General features: G+C 35.8%; 2 protein-coding genes across 2 annotated transcripts in view; one reads left to right on the plus strand and one right to left on the minus strand.

Moving 5' to 3' along the window:
* The first annotated feature begins 16 nt into the window (after window positions 1–16).
* LOC137385640 (nucleosome assembly protein 1-like 1-B) overlaps window positions 17–15,241 on the plus strand; it is a 38,421-nt gene continuing 23,196 nt past the window's right edge. Inside the window, exons 1-2 of the mRNA XM_068072147.1 lie at window positions 17–102; window positions 7,018–7,076. Of these exons, the coding sequence (XP_067928248.1) occupies window positions 7,063–7,076 (14 nt within the window). The 5' untranslated portion in view covers window positions 17–102; window positions 7,018–7,062. The remainder of the gene's footprint in view (window positions 103–7,017; window positions 7,077–15,241) is intronic.
* On the minus strand, window positions 784–3,166 carry LOC137398563 (uncharacterized). Its single transcript, XM_068084743.1, has 4 exons — window positions 3,139–3,166; window positions 1,653–2,739; window positions 1,433–1,540; window positions 784–1,318 (listed from the first exon to the last, which is right to left on the minus strand). Exons 2-4 carry the CDS (start codon window positions 1,964–1,966, stop codon window positions 784–786), a joined length of 957 nt encoding a protein of 318 aa, XP_067940844.1. The 5' UTR covers window positions 1,967–2,739; window positions 3,139–3,166.

Here is a 15,241-nt window from a genome sequence, read left to right on the forward strand (position 1 = left end):
AATACTACTTCAGTTCTCGGCGGCTGTTGATCATTCACATGAACGATTCGTTTTGATCACACGTGAGAAGCTAGCCTTGCCGATATATTGCAGTGCTGCCAGGTTGGTTGAAATAGCGAAACAGAATTCTAGAAACCTTATTGAATTGTAGTTTAAATAATTTTTCACTTCATTTAGCATTTGTCCTTCGCCATTACCTGTGTTCATATTGCTGCAGAATGAATTTTGATTTCCTGTTTGTGAATAGAATAATTGAAGAGCCTAGCGCTAAAAGTGCCCAAGTCACATAATGTCCAATTCCATCAGCAGCTCATTAAAGATTTAAAGTTTATGGTAAATCATACTAATAGCTTTTTTGAAACATCTTTCACACCTTTCTTGACTACTATGTTAACTTGACATTTGACATGAGCTACAAGGTTTTTTTAAAAACGGTAGGCGGGTAAGCAAAAAAATTAATTATGGACTTAGGTACTTTTGACTCAAATTCCGGACTTGAGTACTTCTTGCACCGCGACATATCGCTGTGCCCTAATACAATCCGCTAAAATGCTAGTATCCAACATAATATGAGACTTTGCAATATAATGTATGATCAGAATATATATATATATAATGTATGATCAGAATATATAATGAGGTTATATTATGATAATATGATACATGACTGGAATATGAGACTAAAATATTGAGATAAATTAATACTAATAGAGGCGACCTGGAGAGTATAATGTGACTAAAATAATAAAATGAAACTATGTAATAAAGTAAAAGTTCTGCGCTCTACTCCCTATCATCATCATCATTATCTAGATCTGCAATGGCAGCACTGTATGGTTTAAGTTTGTCTTGAAAAGTGACTCTCGCATCTAGATGTACGTGGGAGAGAAGCGCCTTCACATCGTTGTATTTAGCCTCTTTGATCGCGAGGAAGTTTCCTGGTGGATAGGCCTGGCAAAGATTGGTAGGGTTGGTAAGATTCACCATCTTCATTCCTCTTTTCAAGATAATAACTGGAGTGGTACAGTTAGCTGTCATGGCAGTTCGGCTTGTCACCGTCTTTCCAAGTTGGAATCGAACCCCTCGAAATGCCCCAGTACCAGTTACTGCTTTTACAACGGGCTCGTAAGCATCTTTATAGTTCATGACAGTTATAACTGGTGTGTCATCTGGTAGCATATCATCTGTCAACGGGTGTTCAACAAAGGCTATCCGGAATGGTTTCTGTTGGTCTGTCGTCTTTATTAGGTTGACCCACTCCGACGGTGAAGTCACACGGTCCTTTTTCTTTTTTCTTTTCCTGATGCGTCCAAAGTATCTGTATAATAAACACCTCACGTTGGTGAACGTGTAAGATTACAAGATTGCAATATACTTTTTCTCGTAATAACGTGAACTTAGAATCACATAACCAGTAATAACATCTACTCACCGGTCACAAGGCATACGACTATGTCCTGGTAGAGGGTACTTTACTTCGATTTTCTTGAGTGTGCATCCAGCTTTGTTGACTAGGCCACAGAGATAGGCGTAGATGTATCTGAAAAAAATAGAACACATGCATAAGCCTATCATTCTCATACTAGAAATATAACAGTACAACACTTTAAAACGAGATATGTGTAACTAACACTGTCATGACGTATACTTACCTGTTCTTATTTTGCGAGAAGCAGTTGTCAGCAAAGATGGTCAGCTTAGTAATAATGTCCGGAAGCTTAGATATGTAATTGTCAAGGATTGAAATTACATCATTAGGGCCTTTCCCAGCATAATGTTCCGCATATAAGTACATGTAGGGCTGATCGGTAACCATGCTGTGTATATATAGGTTGTGTATCCATAGCTGCCGCTTGTAATATTCTTGGCCAATTCCAGTTAATGGGAGTGGTAAGTTCTTTTCATAGTCCATACATATCACATCTGTATTTCCAGCCAGTTTCGCTGCTTCCGAATCTTCTTTCATTTAGACATTGAAGACGTCTGCCTTTCAAATGTGGAGCTCGTGTTGCGCCGTCAGCTCTCTAGCTTTCCTAGGATCCCCACCCGCCTCGGCAGCTTTAATATCTGCGGTGAACTTTTCACATTTGTCACAAATATCACTGCGGGGATATCCGAATGCTATGCTAAACTCAAAGTTAAATATATCGTGGTACAGCCAGTATTTGACATTGTTACACTCTGGCGTATCTCGTATAAATAGTCGGTGCATTTCAGCAATGCTGAGTTTGGCATCAAGGTAGCTTTTATTCTCATTTTTTGAGCGACTATAATGACTCTCACGTGCTGGAAACTGCCTGATATGAGATCTTATCTTATCTCGAATATCTTCTGCAATTTTTGGATGGTTTCCATGATTGCCACGTCCATCTTTGATGTCTATGGCAAAGTCGAGAACCTTTTTCTTCAACCGTGACTCTTTGATGCCAAGTGTGCCACAAAAAGCTGACTTGCAGACATCTTCTGTACATGTTGGTAATGTGATAGAGTACGTGTAACTAGTGCGCTTCTTGGCGTCATCTTTGCGTGGTCTTCTTCTAATCTGGGCATCAGGTGTCACTGATATGCAGCCACGTAGATATATATTTTGTCCATTGTGATTTGGTAAAGCATTGAAGTCTTCAAGGATTTTAGACAGTTCAGCTGGCGAAAACTTAGTGTTACACTTGCAGTGACACTGCACCAGCACCTGGACTCTTTCAGCCACTGCTCTGCCTCCATAAGACACATGCTGCTTCCCTAGAACAGATATAAGAAAATTAATATTAATATAAACAACATGAACTTGACACAAAAATCACAAAACAGACACTGCACTCCACTAGGTGCACTGACAGTTACAGTGACACAGGAAGCTGCAGGATTGATTGAAAAATTTATCCAGAATTATATAATAATATTAGTAGTAAAGGTTTTATTCTAGGGCTCATTATCATAGCCTCCATATATTTCATCCTTCTATTTACTGAGATAAAGCTGTAATGAATGATTGATGAACAAGAGTCAGCTTGTTTGCTTGCCCATGAGTGAATCACACTCACACTCACAGTCACATCACACTGACAAGGCAGATTGCTAGTTTCAAAAAGGTTGGTAAAAGCTTTGAAATAGCCATTGGATGTATTGTTATCAAATTACCTGCAATCTTGGCTGTTTTTATTTCATTTCTCTTCCACTTGCTTGGGGTATACCGTCTCTTCTTAGCTGAATTTGGCTGCTCATTCTCTCTATTCTCATTTATACCAACATTGTCAGCCATTTTGAGAATCAACAATGAGTCACATGACTTCAACAATACACATGATTGGCCAACTATGGACTTATGAACTTATAGCATACAATCCTTGGACTTAAGTACTTTTAACTAGGAGTAGGATCCGCCCCTCATAATCTCACTGCTTTAAACAGGGACTTAGACACATTTTTCATACAAAACAAGTGAGGACTATGTTGATTACACCCAGAAAGGTTTACAAAAGATGACAACTCAATTTTTTTGAATTTGTGACTTAAGCACTTTTAGCACTAGCCTCTTCAATTAGTATTTTCAGACGTATGCTCTTTAGTGATTTAGTGATAAAGGCTTATAAAATAATTTTGTTGTAATAATATGAAAACCTAGATTAGTTAGAATTCAGATGGATAATTATAGAGAACACGTATTTTGCATCTGTCTAAAAATAAAAAAAATAAACACGTGTCTTAGTTAAAACATCAGTTCTGTTGTTCATATGAACTCATTTACATACCTGCCAACTCTCATGCATTGGGCGTGCGACTCACGCAATCATCCCAAAGAAAAAATGAAAATGTGTGAGATTTTTGCCCCAATTTCCACAATTTTATATATACTATCATTGATACGTCAATTGCCCCAAAACCAAATCTCAGGCACTGCCCCACTCTTGGGTTGGCAGGCCTGCTCATTTACCATTCAAGTAGAGTCGTAAAAAACGTTACTACTATAACGAGTAATTATCGAATGAAACTTTGGTTTAACAATCGTGTAAATGAAGGTAACAGAGAAGGGCTACCTTGAAAAGGAACCTTTTACGTGAACAAAGCTAAAGCTCGTTGTGCACATGGCTCATTCATCTTGAGTTTATCTGGTTTCTTATGTTGCGATATATATTACCACTTGAGGTTGACTTCCAAGGATGCTCGAACGTGCGACAAAAACTCTCAAACACCATGTGTATTGTCAGCTTTATTAACACCCGTTACAGATGGAAAGAACGCCAAGCTCATCATATATTCAACTTGACCTTTCACTTCGTGTTTCCACTACTTGCTGGAGCTCAAACTCCGTAAATAAATCATTAGTACATACATATAGCCTTGCGACCTGCTGATATCCTTCTTTGATAGTCTAGTTGTACTGCTTGAATTGCAAAAAGCAGCTATCATGCTTGACCAGTTAGAAAAAAAACTTACATGTCTATTATCATTGTCACATGACCTTCTCAGTAGTTGTCGAGATTGGTGTGAGGAGTTGAGTGTGCCATGTGAAAAGAAATTTGCTTTGGAATGATCTTAGAGCAAGCATTTTGGATTGATATAGTAGGCTGCTCATGTGAGAAAAAAAAGCAGTGCGCTTCTCCTCTTTAGTTCAAACGGTAGTTTTGTCAACGACCACATCATTTTTCATCGTAATTACGATTAAAAGACAAATTATTGAGGACGGAAATATTAAAAATAGCAGTGCTATGTTCTTACAGCATTACCCAAGCTAAGGCATATCAATTTGTTTCGCTCACCATTTTTAGTAAGAAAAGCTTTGCTACTTGCATGGCTTGCTTAAAATTTGTTTGTGGCTCACACTTGGGAAGATTTTCTTACTGGCTTGTCCAGGGATCTGTTCGTTGGTACAACCTTGTCTGGGTAATATTTATCAGACTGGTCTCCGAACAATAAACCCTAGTGTCCTGCTAGAATGAACTGCTTAACTGAATGTGCGCGATTTCTGAAATAAATTAATGGAAACACTGGCTGTCTCACAAGCAATGTTTTATATACATGCATCTTATCTCTCTACTTTGTTCAAACGCAGTCACTGTGGCATACTTTAACACACTATTTTAGTTTTCCATAGCCAATTGTCTCAGTATATAAAAAACTGAATATAAATAAAAACTATTTTACTCTGAGCTCTCCGGGCCTGTACCATCATGATAAACTGTTTATGTAATGCTACTGCCATTACTTGTGGATTTTAGCTCATAAAAAATTCTTAAATGACAACACTGAAGCAACGATCACATGAAATTAAAGAAGTAGAGCTTAGGTTTGACAGTCTTTACTGTAATAAGAAGCATGTCTGCGCGATGCCACGCTAAAAGCATTAGGAAAAAATATTACAGGAATTGAACCCAAATATTCAGATTCTCATCCAAGCTAACTATCATGTTATCTTTGCCATTCGACCACTTTTCCATATCTAAGAATAATTGATTACATACTTTTTACCCATGACAATCTCTCACAGTGCATGGGACTGCCTAGGCACGAGTAATTATAATTATCTGTGTTCCAGTTTGCGTAGGTTCTATAACAAAGAATATACTAACTTTTGGTTATAACTGTCTGGTAGTGTGAACTTCTGCATGCTATAACAAAAGTTAGGTGGGGGGTCCTAACTTTTGGTTATAACTGTCTGGTAGTGTGAACTTCTGCATGCTATAACAAAAGTTAGGACCCCCCACCTTGCTCAAATCATTCATTATCACTCCTTTTGAATTGCATTTAGCTGCTTTTACATTTAAAATCTCATTGCTTTATGCTGTTGCTGGTCTTTTGTCGTCACATTTTTTGACCTTTTTGCTAATATGCTATATACAGTCAAACCTGAACTAATGATCATCTCTACATGCAATTTTATCACTTTGGGCCTGAAATTTGACCAAATATTTGGCATAACTGTCAACTGAATAATTCCTCTAAACTTTAGTTTCATAAGTAAAAGTAATAGAGCTAATAAAAATTTAAACTGAATATAAAAATTATAAAAAATTTATAAACTATTGAAACTTTAGTATGTTCGAGCAAGTTATGCATTCTTCTCATCGCTTACAACATCTGCCCTACATATTGCCCGGTCTACATTTCTGTTAAAGCGTCTCTGAGGTAGTGTACATAAGGTGGAGTAACAATGAAAACTTATTATGTGTTGTTACTTACTATCTTGGTATTTAAGTATATTTCAAGACGTTTACATAGCATTAATATAGTGCATTTATTGTAATGCTTACTATTATTCCCCAAAGTATTTATTGTCAACTTTTTTGGAATAAATTAAAAATATATTAAATATATCTTAAGAATATTTGCATCAGCTTGCGACCGCTTTTCATTTAAGAAGCAAATATTGAAAAGGATTGCTTTTGCATGTTGAGATTTGACTAAATTTAATATAATTCCTTGTGGCGAATCTCAGTTCTTACGTCAACATGTTAGAAGACTAAATAAGTTGTCATTTAGCTGTTTGTGAAAAAGCTAGTCTTCCATTATGTGGAAAGATGAATTTAGTATTAGAAAACAAGTTCTAAACTTTTCAAGAGTTATTATGGAAAAGATTTTCATTAAAATTTTCACAAGCCGACTAAATGACAAACACCGAAAGATGGCTATCCAGTAGTAATATGAGTCAGAGCAGCGTGCACACTACTTAAACATGTGATGCTTCATTTTATGATCTAATAGCAGAACTAACTTCATAAGCATAACGCAACTTGCTTATCACATGGCTAGATTATGTATACACGCGTGTTAAAGGGTTGTAGGGGTTGTTAAATCAGAAGGGTCTTGAAGCCCTCTGACCAGCCCTCTGCTGGTCAGAGGGCTTCAAGACCCTTCTGATTCATCGTGCGCTGTCATGGCTGCCTTAAAATAGTTGTAAAAGCTATCCAATTAAGATTGTGCTGCTAGACGTTGATCATTAGACACATCTCTTAGCATTTAAGCTAATTAACTCACAAATGGTTTAATCATTACTCATATCGCGCTATCAAATATTTCCAGGAAGTTGTACTAGGAGAGTCTGAAGGGTCGAAGTACTGCTTTAGAATGAATCCAAAAGAGTAAGTTGTTGCGACACTCTTACATCTCTATTGTTCCATACTTCACACGTTTATGTTCAATCTTGTTCAATTCATTATTACTAAACTTATAATTTAGGTGTAATGAGTCATTCGTTAGAAATTCAGCTGTCTGTAATGTAGTTTATAAATTCTTTTAAAATATTGTGACTCTTATAACTGTCTAAATAAGTTATTGTAATCATTCCCTGTTTTATTGCCAGTTAAGTTTATTATCGATGCTGGGAAGATTTTTCTCAGATGTATGCTTGCCTTAACCTCCTCTAAATCTTCAGTCTTGTTGACTAAGTTGCATTTTTTTGATCAACTGTAGTAGTGGCTGGTTGAAGTTAAATCATCCTCAAATTATGTATATCTATATAGATTATATTTTGAATGTCCTGCTAGGATTATGAATTAGTACGATCAATTCATTTACTACAGGTTACTTTTGCTTTAAATAATTTTTCAAATACTACTACGTGTACCATCTAAGAAAGTTTCTGCACTTATAGGGAATGTTAGTAGCCTTCAATAAGTTTTTGGTGTGCTTTCAGATTCAATAAGCGTACCTCAAGTCATATAACGTAAAGTGTTAGCGAATTGCTTTAAGAAGAACAATGAGGGTCAACTATAATTTACATTTGCTACATAGTGGTGTAGACCACAAAACAATGTGCAGCATTTTGATTACATAAATATCAGAATAAAGTTACCACCAATAGAAAATAGCATATTTTTATGTCGGCGAATCGTTAGGATGATATAATAGATATACTTGCACAAGTATCATGGATCACAGACCACCATTTTTATAGGAGGGTTATAGAATAAACTACACTGCTCCTGTAGCGACGCTTTTAATGAGTGACACAGGATTTTATTTTGGTTAGTTGCTTAACGCATGAGAACAAATCTCCACTTTTCTGTATTACGAAAATTTTATGCCTACTCATTTATCACATATCTCAGACCATTGACCACAGATATTACCACAGACTATTCAGATGAGAAAATATTTGTATTAAAAACTCCAATTTGTCAATACAGCGGAACTACTAACCTTCTTTATTTACTGTCATCAAGCGAGGCCATCGTACCTATTTTCCTGCGAGCATTGGCTTTTAGCTTAGAAACCAAAATCAGTTAACAGTTTACAGGATTGCTCTGCCGAGTTTTTAAAATAATGCATGGCTGAAGACAGTTACTGTTTGTCATGGCTGTTCAGTCATGGTACGTGGTTCTTTAGTGCGTAGTTTGACATTTGGACACTGAATGAGCAGTTTGGGTATAAAATCTGGGTAAATCAATCTTTTTCATCTGTATCAACTGGCCATTGTTAGTTCTATGGTAGAGCTGCAAACCTGCCAATATTGACCAGATGATAAGCAGTGGTGGGTGTGTCACTATAATCGCCGTTACTCTTTATAATCGAAGTTGAAAAAAGTTGATTTTGTATCAAGTGATGAAATTGACAGCTCTTTGGCTTTGAATAGTAGGTAACTAGTTCTTGTAGGTTGTTTCTCTAATAAAGTTTTCATGCAGAGACAAATTTATGCAGTTGGTAATCAAAAACATCATAACGTAGGTATATAGATTGTAAGCATCAAAATTTAGAATCCGGTTTCTATTGTAGCAAACAAGACTTACTTAGCGAGCAAACTCTGCTTACTCCATAGTTCCAGTACTAGATTGAGTGACTTATTCTTGACATTTACATGTGCAGATAACTTCCCGTCATAATTCACTGACTCTAATCACATTGAATTATTTAATGTTATTCTCTAAACCTGACACTAATTGTATCATAAAAGCAAAATAATTGTGATATTGTTCCATGTTTATATACGTACATTCATGCTATAACATGAAAAACATGAATCATTAGGTTTTCTGGTAGATTATATTTTTCACTTACCAAACTTTCAGTAGATCTACTGTATAAGTGGTAATGTGCAGCATGGAGTGGAGTCTTTTCGCAAACCCTATTTCTATATGCACATTTCTTCCAATGATTGATAAATGATTTCACACCTAGAGGTATTATATAGAGCGTGTTGAGGCCAGACCTGATTACTAACATTCATGTCAAGTATAGATACTCTTTGTAGACTAATAGCTATTTCTTAAGAAGCTAATCAGTCCTTTATATCAGGACCAATAAATATGTGTAAACATGTCATAGCTTTTACCATGGTAAAAGTCTCACGCATTGCCTGAGGTTGTTATAACTGAACAGTTGCCAAAATATTGTGTTAGAGGTTAAATGAAAAGACGATTCCAAAATCCACTCATTAATTCATAGCAACTACATTTTTGTGAAAATAGTCATGCTCTTATGAATGGGTTGAAGTGAATTTTTTGTAGAAAAAATGTTAGTAGCTTTCATTTTGCAGGTTTTGAGCTTGTCTTTATTCACTACCCTAAGTATTCCTATTGTGATAAAAAGATTGTATTTCGATTATAATAGCATTTCCCAATAAGGTAGGCTGCTTGTTATTGATTAGATATTCTCTTCATAAGCAGTTGAAATATGTTTTTATTTACATAGTCGGGTAACTTGTATATATTATGGCATATCACCCTCACCTGCTTCAAAACCTGAGTGTTGGCCTAATCGTTCTACCAAGGCATCTAGATTGGTAGTTTAGCTTATGAAGTGGGTTCGTGATATCGCTAAGCTGCAGTTGAAAAGTCAGTAAGTCAACTTGGTTCTCTTCATAACATGTCAACCTATGAGGTTTTGTTTAAACATATTTACCTCATTAAAATTTCTTATGAGTAGTATCTAATACACAGAAAGTGGCATCCGTGCTAACAGCATATAAATTTGCTGGCACCAAATTTCATTTCAATTTCCAAGTTTCATTTGGTAACAGTAAGATGTAGACTGACTGGTATGAGGTCACGCAATTATGATGTAAGGCGACTATTATGTAAGACAGTTCATGTGTAAGTTTTAGTTGAACATAATTGCTTCATGTACTATCCTAATCATACTAAAATATTTCTTTTTTCTGCTCCCATAATTTTTAAACAAATCAAAATTGATTTGACGATTGATTTCCAAGGCGACTGTATTTCATTTTACCTGAGTATTCTCTCATAAGCATGCTCTTAATTAAGAATCTGATTTAGGTGCGGATTTAAATAACAAACCCAATTTTAAGGATGTTATAACTTCAATGCAGATTCAGGAGAGGTATGCGAGACACTGTTTATATTTATTATCTTATTATCCACTGTCTTTATGTTTGGTTAATTGGCATTTGAATCATTCAGTGGGTGTTAACAATTTAATTAGGGCCCATAGACGTGTGTAAAGGTATAAACACACTAGGCGATATTTAGAGCGATATCGCGCTGCGTGGCGCTAATCTGCGCTAGAATTCACCCAGCGTGCTCATCCAGAGCGATAACGTTAGACTTTTGTGACGCGACGTAACATAGCCTTTGAATATAATTTTAATGAATTAATTAATTTGATAATTTATGAAACTTAACTTTAATTTCGTAATTGTCTTGATTTTTTACTAACCTGTCCATTTCCAGCTTGGTGCTTTTCGCCTCGCTTTCACTATAACTTTTAGCCGACCTTATTAAATTAAAACTTTTTTCAAACTAATTTAACAAGAAAAACTGAGCGATGCTGTTCCCCAAAGCGGCCTCTCACATAATTGGTCATTTAATGGCCAATTAATGATGCCGTATGGCGGAGAAAAAGGTGCAACGAGGAACTTCGGCACAACTTCGAACTTCACTTCGTAAGGCGAACAATAAACCGTATCTATAACTATCAAGATCAGCCCCATTTACATGAACTAGTATTAGTCTTTTGTTCCGCACATCACTTACTTTTTACCTACAGTAACTGCTAGATGTTTTGTAGATTTTTCAAAGAGTTCATCTAAAGATGTTTGCTCTAGTAGTTTTATAATTTCTTGTTGTAATTTCAAGGAAAGTATTGCCTTCTTCATTTTGGACTAGTGCCATTTGCATTAGTTTTCCTGAGATGCATGATTTTAATAGTAAAGATGGATGACATAAATGCATCTTTAATATTAATGGAACACTGTAGAAGCAAACTATGTGAAGGAGAACTGGGTAGATACATGTATGTAATGATTTACAAAGCTGATGTTTCAAGAAACTTCAAACATCGTATGTTCAAGATTGCTCTAAACATTAAGGTGATTGTAATTGGCAAAGTTGAGTTAAACTGTATTGTTGTTATTATTGTTTATTTTAAAAACCAAAAATATATATAACGTAATCTCAAATTTCATAAACGGTCATTTGTCAAAACAGTAGTAATTATTGCTTTAGTAATTGTGCAAAAATGTTTTGTTCAGCCTTTTTTACACCGTATTAAATATTATTTACCAAATGAATACCCATCGCATCTGGTACTAACTGAGTATGTTTGTTAAAGCACATCGATTATATCAGTACTTTTATCATATATTTCAGTACTTCAGAGTCTTGGCTTTCGAATGAGCCATGTACGATACACAAAGATTGATAGAACTATGAAAAACAGGGTGTCAAAAGTATGTCCTGCAATAAAAAAACACTTGGTTGCGGTTCCCACAATGTGATGCCATAGTTCGCATTTAGCCTTAGGTCGTCGATCCCTTTCGCTGCCATTTCTGTGACAATCGGTGCTCTTAAACCCAGAAAGCGCTAATAATAAATTAGGATTCTAGATACTCAACAATGCTCGGGGATCGTGCTAACGCCCGACCAATACAAACACGTTTTCTGGGTTAATAGATTTCGGGTGATTGTTAGAGTTTGCTTTTTTCATCCTTAGTTGTAGTAGTATTGTCTGAAGAATTCGTATCGCCTTCCATGTTGCTTTCTAAATATGATTATGCTTCAATAAATATACTGTCATTGATAAAGCTAATGAAATCACATTGATTAAATTGTGACCTTCAGTGGCCCTAGGACGATATGTAAATTGCACTCTCGCGAAATTATGCAACGCTTGAAATTAATTAGCCTCAGTCATGCCCCTCAACATCACAATAAAAAAAGGCTAGTGCATAATATCGTCGGGAAAACATAGTATGGTGCTTGGAATCTGAGCTATTTATCATAGAAATAAGCTGTACATGGAGAGCTAATGAGATTCTTTTGTCATCTTCATTGGTTTTCTAGAGTTGTCCTACCTTCGCCTGCCACTAGCGTCATTATCGTTTTTGATAAATCGTAGCGGTAAGAGCACACAACACCGAATATGAAAATTGTGACGTCATAATTTGCGAGCACATACCATTAAACATTTCTGTGGTAGAGCTCTGGGTAAATCCTATAAACACCAACCCATGTCTGTCCGTGTCAAACAATAGCTCATTTGTAAGCCAAGATATTGAAGAACCTAAATAAGCTGAAACAGTACTGATATAGTTGATCTGCTTTAACTACAAACTACAAAACTTTCTAACGCTGCAAAAAAATTGATTTTGAACTTCTACAGCTTAAAGTTGGTTTCTGTAAGGCACACACAATCATTGTATGGTGTGATTAACTTGTAAAGGCATTTGCCCAAAGCTGTCTTTGTGTACGAATAACGTTTAGCCATATTCAGAAGTTGTCTTCTCTTGTTATACTAACAATTCAGTTTGTGGTTTAATTGCACACCGATTTTGCGATCAACTTAAAAAATTATATTTTGCTAGTTAAAATTATGTTGTATACAGTTAAATTTGCCTAACATGATCTCATGGTAATGGCTTTGGCATGTCGCAAATTTTATGTTTGATATGTTGTCAGCTAAAGTAGATGAAGTACTATTTTCTATGTTAAAGGTTGACTTGCAACTTTAACATTTTCTATGTTAAATCTTTACCAGCTATGCTGAAGTTAGTTATTTTTATTGTTTGCATATATTTGATCTGGAATAGTTAACTACTAACTTCAGGTTCACTCATCTAAGTGTAGAGTAGGCTAACGGGTGGTTTGATCTGGAATAGTTAACTACTAACTTCAGGTTCACTCATCTAAGTGTAGAGTAGGCTAACGGGTGGTTTGATCTGGAATAGTTAACTACTAACTTCAGGTTCACTCATCTAAGTGTAGAGTAGGCTAACGGGTGGTGTTAATGTTTTAAATTAATGTTTTTAAATTCAAATAGGTGTCCAAATCGTTACTTGATTAAATTTTCTTGCAAATTTATAGCAATTATCATGTTGCTTCCATTACCATGCTGTGTTACAGTTTTGGTGCACACCGCTTTGCTTGTTCACTTCAGCCGTTTTATTTGTCGCTTTTGTTAAAAACAACACAAAATGATTCTTGATTCTAGTTTTTCGTCATTTAGTCAAATATTACATTCGGTAGGTTAAGAAATGCATTCCAAACTACAGCGTTTTTGTGATGGCTGCGATTAACTGTTCGTTTTATAGCTTTTAAGAGCTTGTAATCACATTTCCACATATTTTGCACCTATAAAGCCTGGTTTCCATATGACAGCGCAATGATCATGCGCGGCCCAGTGATCGTACGCGATGCATTTTTTGGGCTGCGATGCAGTGTTTCCATATCGCGTGTAGGCGCCATGCTTGTATTGGACAGTGTGGGTAATTTCCTTACTTTTTCGTAGGAGAGACCGATTTCTTCGGATAAACAGTCTTCTGTTGCGATTTTGAGCCGTCATATGAAGACCGGGCTTACTCTTTCGTACGGGAGACCGATTTCTTCGGAAAACAGCCCTCGGTTTGAATTGTGGGATAGGTTGAAAAGGTCGAGCGATGTATTGTGGGATACATCATCGCGCGCACTCGTCGCAAGGATCCATTCTGTTGGATCCTTGCGATCAGCGTACGCACATCGCGCGATCGTCGTGCGTTGACGTTTCCATATCACAGCCGGCCTACGCACGACGTCGTGCGCCTTGTTGCGCGCCTTGCGCTGTCATATGGAAACCAGGCTTTACACAGCAGAGTAAGACATGGTGAACCTTTTGATACCAAATAACTGTAATGTGAATTTTGTTGCAAGTCAACCTTTAAGTGGAGCATAAGCACAATTGCATTACTAATTGCAGATTTTTAATGCACTGTAGATATTTACAAAAGCCCATAGCATTCATTGTAAATTGAAAACGTGGTAACATTTAACAATGTAATACAGAAAAGTCTGTGTTTTACGAAAATGAATCTGGGTATTTAATCCAGGTTATTTAATCCTTAGTAGTGTAGTTAATATGGAATGCCTAGGTCATTGACAAAGACTGTGCGGTCAGCTGTCAACATCGCTAGCTAAAACACTTAACAGGGTTAGTGATGCATATTTGTAGTACATGGTGACATCCAGGGTATAATACAATTTATACCCTAGATGTCACTATGGTATAATACAATTCGTTAAAAAGTGTTTCACAATTGGAGTTTTAGAATTATTTAGGATTAATGTTCTACCGCTCAGTTTACAATTTTTGATCAAATCGACTTTTAACAATCTCATGTGTAGACAGCTATACAAATTTGTATTCATTTGAATTTTTATCTACTATCGCGCATGATGTAAATCAAAATTCAGTTGCTATTTTTTGTTCCTCTAATGCTCACCTTTACCTCTATAAATATAGTTATCCCTGATGCAGGCAATTTATTATGAAAGCAATTCTTATAAAAAATGATCTTATGTGGCTTGTTTGCTCGAATATGTCTGGAACTTTTATAAAATGAAATATGTTTTAGTTTTATTGAGTTGTAAGGGTTTTGCATATATTAGAGACATAATCCAATAGATTTGGAAGTTGTTGGCTCACTATTTTCTAGCTCATCGCCATGGGTGTGTGACTGGGCGATACACATGTGTGTCCGATCTATCGGTGTGTCCGATACATGAACCAAATGTTTTGTCACCCAGTCTTTTATGTTTTTGTGTTTTTATTCAAATAAAAGTGAATGAGTTCATAATTTTGATAGTTATAGAGCGGAAACAAAAATGTAATATACAAGCAAAAATTAATGAGAAATACTGAAAGAATTAATTATGAAATGAGAGCTAAAGTTTTTAATTCATTTGATGAAAAGTTTGAACATTAGTAATTTATAAAAGAAAAAATCAAACAAGTATGTTCAGTCGATGGCTTGCTTCTAAAGTGTTTTAAGAGTTTATTAAAATCATCTAATCGTAATACACGAGTAAAGAGCAAT

This window comes from Watersipora subatra, chromosome 1, assembly GCF_963576615.1.
Source record: "Watersipora subatra chromosome 1, tzWatSuba1.1, whole genome shotgun sequence".
NCBI classification, from domain to species: domain Eukaryota; kingdom Metazoa; phylum Bryozoa; class Gymnolaemata; order Cheilostomatida; family Watersiporidae; genus Watersipora; species Watersipora subatra.

What these genes read in the sequence shown, in the direction of transcription:
- LOC137398563 (XM_068084743.1), bottom strand. Translation starts at nt 1,966, where the DNA reads ATGAAAGAAGATTCGGAAGCAGCGAAACTGGCTGGAAATACAGATGTG. An exon ending in TTCTCGCAAAATAAGAACAG is followed by an intron (nt 1,541 to 1,652) that starts GTAAGTATACGT and finishes TATTTTTTTCAG; the next exon opens with ATACATCTACGCCTATCTCT. An exon ending in AGTCGTATGCCTTGTGACCG is followed by an intron (nt 1,319 to 1,432) that starts GTGAGTAGATGT and finishes TTTATTATACAG; the next exon opens with ATACTTTGGACGCATCAGGA.